Genomic DNA, 6,772 nt, shown 5'->3' with positions numbered 1-6,772 from the left:
TCTGTCTGGGAGTTGTAGCTTGAAGAGATGTTTAGGTTCGACCCCAATAACTTGAATAACTTAGTCTAGAAAGTTCCTGTAAACCTGTCGTCTCCATCATTGATGATGCTCGCGGGAATGGCCCACGGTTTAACAATGTTCCTAAAGAATAGTTGGGCTCTAGTTTAAGCTTAATACGACTTGGGAGTTGGGATGAATGTGACATACTTGAAAAACCTGCCAACGATTACTAATATGGACTAAAATTCTCCTACCTTGGGGAGGTGAGTGATATAGTCAAGGGATACACTCTCCCGTGGTCGAGAGGGGACTGGTAGGGGTTCTAGTAACCCTGCAAGTTTCATCCATTCAACATTGTTTTGTTGGCAGACAAGTCATGTCTTCATGAGTTGTATTACATCGTCTTTGAGGTTGGGCCAATAGTATCACCGTTTAAGGATGACATAGGTTCGCTTCCACCCATTGTGGCTTGCCCACAGAGTTTCGTGGCATTCCTTTATTAGAAGTCTCCTCATATTACCCAAATAGGAAACGTATAATCGGTTTTCTTTGGTAAGGAGTAGGTTGTTCTCGATCAAAAACTTACAGGTCTTTCCCTCCTTATCCACTTGCATGATGGGCAGGGCAACTAGGTCTTCGGCTAGATGTTCACTAATACTTTCTCGTATTGCCCCACTTAGCTTACTTGCTTGTAAATGAGCTAGCATACACAGGGCTGCATGCTCGCTCTTCTAACTCAAGAGATACGTAACCTAGTTTACTTTATCCAGCTTGTGCTTAAAATGGAAGCCAAATTCTACCATACATTCTTGCCCACGCGCTTGCTTTATGGACAACTTAGGCTAGTCAAAGTGGCATATTGAGTTTTTGTTCATCTTGACAGTAGCTAGACCTAGAGTCGGTCGAATAGATCGGTGATGATGGATAGTGGGTATTTATTCCAGACGGTTATCTTATTCAAGGCGCGGTAGTCGATGCACAAGTGAAGGCTACCATCCTTCTTCTTTTGGAATTATATCATGGCTCCATAAGGTGCTTTTGTAGGCCAAATGAACCCTACGATCAATAATTCATCAATTTATTTTCGTAACTCTGCAAGTTCGGGCGCTTCATTCGGTACGCGTTCTCTATCGGCGACTTAACTCCCAGCAGTAGCTCAATTCCATGATTTATACCTCTATGCAAAGGTCATGTCTTCGGTAAAATCTTTGGCACAACATCATGGTCTCCATTTCCCGTGCCTGTTCTTTCACCCCCCTCTCTTAGGAGAGTTCGATCGGTAGTTCCTACTCCGTCTGCTTTAAGAGGGTTGACTTCGTCTTACATTCTGGGACTCTTCCATGCATAATTTCTCACTATCACTTATTAGGACTAATTCTCACTATCACTTATTAAGATTTAGTCCCTAGCCTTTTGAGTATTATTCTTCTTTAACCATATTATTTATATATCTCTGCCATATAATTTAGCCTTGCAGGCTTTAAAACGCGTCTACTAGGGGAAATAGGGGAAAGTTTCCACACCTTTCTTCTCCTCCCCAACCAATGTGGGACATCACAATCCACCCTCCTTCGGGGCCCAGCGTCCTCGCTGGCACTCGTTCCTTTATCCAATCGATGTGGGACCGCCCCCAAATCCACTCCCCTTTGGGGCCCAGCGTCCTTACTGACACACCGCCTCGTGTCTACCCCTCTTCGGGGAAGAGCGAGAAGGCCGGCACATCGTCCGATGACTGGCTCTGATACCATTTGTAACGACCCAGATCCACCGCTAGTAGATATTGTCCTCTTTGGGCTTTCCCTTTCGATCTTTCCCTCAAGGCTTTAAAACACGTTTACTAGGGGAAGATTTCCACACCCTTATAAACGGTGATTTGTTCTCCTCCCCAACCAATGTGGAACATCACATCACCTATGACATAAAATATTATGTAATAATTAAGATATTCTAGTAATAAAAAATAAAAAATAAAAAAAAAAGAGAAAAAAAAAGTACATTTTTAAATCTTGAAAAGTAAAGGGCAAACATGTAATTAGACACACCAAATGAGGGCAAAATGAAGACATAAAATTTCTCAATAAATTGAATTATTTATAGGGTTTATTAGATGGGTATATGATGTATTAAATTGAGCAATATGAAACAGAATCAATTAAATAATTAGCTTAATTACATAATTAATTAAATAATTAGCTTATTTACGTAATTAACTTAATAACTAGCTTAATCGAATATTCTATGAAACCCATGCTCAGTCACGAGGCCCCATTCGCTTTCCGTTGCCTTTTTGACTCGACCATGAATTCCTCTCTCTCTCTCGCTCGCATAATTCTCTTTATAATCTTTGTTTTTGCTTTGGCGCTCTTTTTCACACTCACTCCAATCCAAATGGCACTTCAATCATCGCTGTTCCCATTTGCTTTTCTGGAAAAAATGACGAGAAATTTGTAGCGAAGCTCCTTCTTTCTCCTCCAATTTTCCGCCCTTCGATCGTTGCATAAAACCCTGTCATATTCTCTAAAGCTCGCTTGGATTGCAATCTATTTCGTTTACTTCTTTTTCCGTCGAGCTTTTGGGGATTTTGGGCTGAATTCTTTGCTGGTGAGTTGCTTTTTTTTTTATCTTGTGGATTGTTCTTTTTTGTGGGGTTTTCTTTGTTGGGTTTGTTTAATGCATTTGTTGTTTTATGTGGATTGTTGCGAAATTTGATGTAATTCATGGTTTTGTGATGATTGGATTTGGTTTCTTTATGGGGTTAGACATCATTTTCTGATTCTTTGTTGATAAGAAATAAGAAATGAGAAGGAACAGTATGGATCTCTTGTTGTTTTGTGTCCGATTGTTGACCAAATAGTTCAGTTTAATGCTCATCTTTCACTTTACAGTGGGGGAATTTTTGTTTTCTTTCATACACATTCTGTGAGTTGTTGGGATATCGTTTGGTGGGATTATTCATAGGCACTTTAGTTTATATGACCATTTTATGGTTCCTTCACTCTGTTCTATTGAAATATCCCAGTCTCTGAGAATTGAAACAAGTAATTTTCAGAAAACTTGCTAATGCAGATCATTTAGTTGTTTTTTTTTTTTTTTTTTTTTTTACTTTTTTGTGAAGTTGATTTGCTCGTTGTGTGCTTGTGTTGGGGTCTATCAAGTATTGTAGTGAAGTCAAGGTGCTGCGTTGGGATTGCTTTGTAGTACACCAATCTTCGTCTTCAGTAAATGGGCTGCATTTTTTCTAAAGAAAACAGACAATTTCCAGGATATGAAGATCCTATAAATCTTGCTTCACAAACAGCTTGTAAGTTGTGCTTTGTTTATGTTTTCTGAGTTCTGAGTTTCTAGATTTATTGACTAACTTTTGGACTATTTCTATTGAATCTATGCTCTCCCGATACTTTCTAGCTATCGAGATACGTTCATGTCGGTCTGAATTTCTCTCATATATTATTCATGATTCTTCTTGTTCTTTATACTTGCTTCAACAGTTAGTGTCAGTGAAGTTGAAGCATTGTTTGAGCTGTACAAGAGCATCAGCAGTTCTATCATAGATGATGGTTTAATAAACAGGGTATTTGTTTCTGATATGACTTATCATTACGGTGTTCATGTTATCATCCCTCTCTTCATGTCTGTGCAAGAACTATTTGAACTCACATTGTTTTGGTTAAATAATGTGTACATGTATAGCAGTGAGGATAATGCCATTGATTTTGCTGGTTTAGTTGGATTAATCAAACGTATGTGTTCTATGCAACAGTGATTTGAAGATGTTCTCTATAACGATCTTGTTCTATATGCAGGAAGAATTTCAGCTGGCCATTTTTAATAACAGAAAGAAGGAAAATCTGTTAGCAAATCGGGTAAATATATAAGCTTTTATCTTAAATTCCTTACCAAAAGTGTTAGCGTGTGAGATCCCATATCAGTTGGAGAGGAGAACGAAGCATTCTTTATAAAGGTGTGGAAACCTCTCCCTAGCATACATGTTTTAAAAACCTTGAGGGCAAGCCCGAAAGGGAAAACTCGAAGAGGACAATATCTGCTAGCGGTGGGCTTGGGTTGTTACAAATGGTATCAAAGCCAAACACCGAGCGATGTGCCAGCGAGGAGGCTGAGCCCCGAAGGGGGGTGGGTTGTGAGATCCCACATCGATTGGGGAGGAGAAGGAATCATTATTTGTAAGGGTGTGGAAACCTTTCCCTAGTAAATGTGTTTTAAAAACCTTGAGGGGAAGCCCGAAAGGGAAAGCTCAAAGAGGATAATATTTACTAGCGGTGGGCTTGGGTTATTACACAGTGAGTAATCGATTTTGACATTGCAATTCATTTTTAGTAATATTTTGGCAATGAATCTAACTTCTTCTGTTATTAATGACTCATGGTTCCACTTGATGGCTATATTTTCTCATAGCATATTTTAAGGTTGGATCCATTTTGTATGCAGCTCTTTGATCTATTTGATGTTCAGCAGCAAGGGTTCATTGATTTTGGTGACTTTGTAAGATCATTGAGTGTCTTTCATCCTAATGCTCCCGAGGAAGACAAGATTGAATGTAAGTATGCAGGATATGGCATAATATATACCTCACATGTATCATTCTATCTTGTGGCTTGACTGATGCTAGTTATTTATTTACCTTACAGTTTCGTTTAAGCTTTACGATGTGGATAACACGGGATTCATTGAGCGGCAAGAGGTAGGTTCTCTATGCCTCTGGTTGAATACGATCCATACGATGCATGGATTATTAGATACGTTCAAGGATGAGAAAAAGTTTTAAATTTATCTTTATTTTGATTCTGTCGAAACCCTGCCCAAACATTTACATGCTACACGGTAGTGGATGATATGGCACGCCATCGAAATCGGTAGATAAGCAACCGGGAATGGAAGATCTGTGCCTGTTTTTGTGGAAGATTTACATGGTTAACTCCACCAGAGCTTTTTGTTTGTTGACTTTGGCAGGTGAAGCAGATGCTAATTGCCCTTCTTTCTGAATCTGAGATGAAGCTGGCTGATGAGACAATAGAGATAATCCTTGATAAGGTCAGGTACCATAAAATTTCAGGATCATTAGTTGTTTGAGTTTCCTGTAGTTTTCAGCAAATCATACTCTTCTATCAGTTATTGTTAAAACTATTTTATTACCCAACATCGGTTGGAGAGGAGAACAAAGCATTCTTTACAAGGGTGTGGAAACCTCTCCCTAGCCATTTTAAAACCTTAAGTGGAAGCCTGAAAGGGAAAACCCAAAGAGGACAATATCTACTAGCGTTGGGTTTGGGCTGTTACAAATGGTATCTGGGCAATGTACCAATGAGGATGGTGAGCCCTAAAGGGGGTGCGCACGAGGTGGTGTGCCAGCAAAGACGCTGAGCCCTGAAGGAGGGTGGATTATGAGATCTCACATCAGTTGAAGAATTCTTTATAAGGGTATGGAAACCTCTCCCTAGCAGGCGTGTTTTAAAACCTTGAGGAGAAGGTCGAAGGGAAAAGTCCATAAAGGGAAATATCTGCTAATGGTGGGCTTGGACTGTTACATTTTTTTTCGGAATACGTAGCTACAATTTACAAAAAATAAGCAAACTAGAAAGGACCCAATATCCGAATCATCATTTAGAAAGAAAGAAAGAAAGAAAGAAAGAAATATTCGGTTTGGCCCATGTCGAAGTATTCCATTCAAGAACTCGATACTAAATTCCGTACCGTGTCGCTGTCAGCTTTTTATCTGATGGAATATTTTGTACAGACATTCATGGAGGCTGATGTGAAGGAAGATGGGAAGATAGACAAGAGTGAATGGCAAAATTTTGTGTGTAAGAATCCATCATTATTGAAAGTGATGACGCTTCCATACTTGAGGTAAAGAAGAAAAAGCATAATATACGCATAATATATGTTTGGTTAGGCTTTCAAATTGTTGATCCTTTTGTTGTTTGTGGGGGACAGGGACATAACAACCACCTTCCCAAGTTTTGTGTTTAATTCTGAGGTGGATGAGATTGCCTCATAACAGAGGAAGCTAAGCAGCTGTTGTTGTTGTCGTCGTTGTTTTCTTTGAATGGAAGAAAACAGAACTGAGTTTACTGATTCAACCCAATTATGAGACATTTTCCCTTTCCTTCCCCCACACATAATAAATAAGTTTTAGTGTAATTTCAGCAATGTTTGTTGCTCTCTTACACTCTCTTGAATTCTGTAAATCTTTCTTTTAGGAAAATATATAAGTGTTATAAGTCTTGAACTAGGAGAATGAGAAATAAAAATAGAATTGGGATCGAAAAATATATATCTATAAATAAGATAAAATACACTGTTAATCAAATCCTAACTTAAAATATATTCTTCAAATATCATATTTTAATAGTCTTGTTTCGACTAAGCGTTGTCGAGTTAAAAGAAGATACCCTTATATTGATTCGTACGGAAAAGAAATGATGAGGTTGGTGAGAGGGGTAGGTGTGTGTTCGTATGAGAGAATAACAGTGGTGAAACGATGGGCTAATCTTGGGCTAATCTTGTCTTAATCGATTCAAATATAGGATATTGTCTTAAAATAATTTTACGGTATATCACTATTGTATCTGTTTAGTTTAAATATTTTATAATTTTTTTTTCATAAAAAACTTATGGATATGGACATTATTTTAAAGTCGAAACCTCGATATTTTGGTGAAAATTTTATTTTTCAAAATTATTTTTATAATTAGATTAATTTCAAAGTTGAAGGACCTTTTTTAGAATAAATTTTAAAATTGAAAGGATTAAA

At 38.1% G+C, this 6,772-nt stretch overlaps 1 protein-coding gene across 3 annotated transcripts; it reads left to right on the top strand.

Moving 5' to 3' along the window:
- The first annotated feature begins 2,278 nt into the window (after positions 1-2,278).
- Positions 2,279-6,182, top strand: LOC111442417 (calcineurin B-like protein 1). 3 transcript variants are annotated; one of them, XM_023079825.1, is made up of 9 exons: positions 2,279-2,601; positions 3,156-3,301; positions 3,489-3,571; positions 3,804-3,863; positions 4,447-4,555; positions 4,647-4,699; positions 4,969-5,049; positions 5,753-5,865; positions 5,953-6,182. In XM_023079825.1, the coding sequence occupies exons 2-9, from the start codon at positions 3,223-3,225 to the stop codon at positions 6,014-6,016; spliced, it is 642 nt and encodes a 213-aa protein (XP_022935593.1). In that variant the 5' UTR covers positions 2,279-2,601; positions 3,156-3,222; the 3' UTR covers positions 6,017-6,182. The 3 variants fall into 3 exon arrangements, with proteins under 3 accessions (XP_022935593.1, XP_022935601.1, XP_022935611.1); XM_023079833.1 differs by having other exon boundaries at positions 3,116-3,301; XM_023079843.1 differs by lacking the exon at positions 2,279-2,601 and adding an exon at positions 2,666-3,038.
- Positions 6,183-6,772: the final 590 nt, after the last annotated feature.

This window comes from Cucurbita moschata, unplaced genomic scaffold, assembly GCF_002738365.1.
Source record: "Cucurbita moschata cultivar Rifu unplaced genomic scaffold, Cmos_1.0 Cmo_Scf00001, whole genome shotgun sequence".
Taxonomy (NCBI): Eukaryota; Viridiplantae; Streptophyta; class Magnoliopsida; order Cucurbitales; family Cucurbitaceae; genus Cucurbita; species Cucurbita moschata.
The sequence above is the reverse complement of the archived record's forward strand: the minus strand, read 5'-3'. Positions and strand labels throughout refer to the sequence as shown.

Bases quoted from the DNA above. Each gene is read 5' to 3' on its own strand.
- LOC111442417 (XM_023079825.1), top strand. From the start codon at position 3,223: ATGGGCTGCATTTTTTCTAAAGAAAACAGACAATTTCCAGGATATGAA. The intron at 3,572-3,803 runs GTATTTGTTTCT...TTCTATATGCAG, and splicing joins ATGATGGTTTAATAAACAGG to GAAGAATTTCAGCTGGCCAT. The intron at 5,050-5,752 runs GTCAGGTACCAT...TATTTTGTACAG, and splicing joins TAGAGATAATCCTTGATAAG to ACATTCATGGAGGCTGATGT.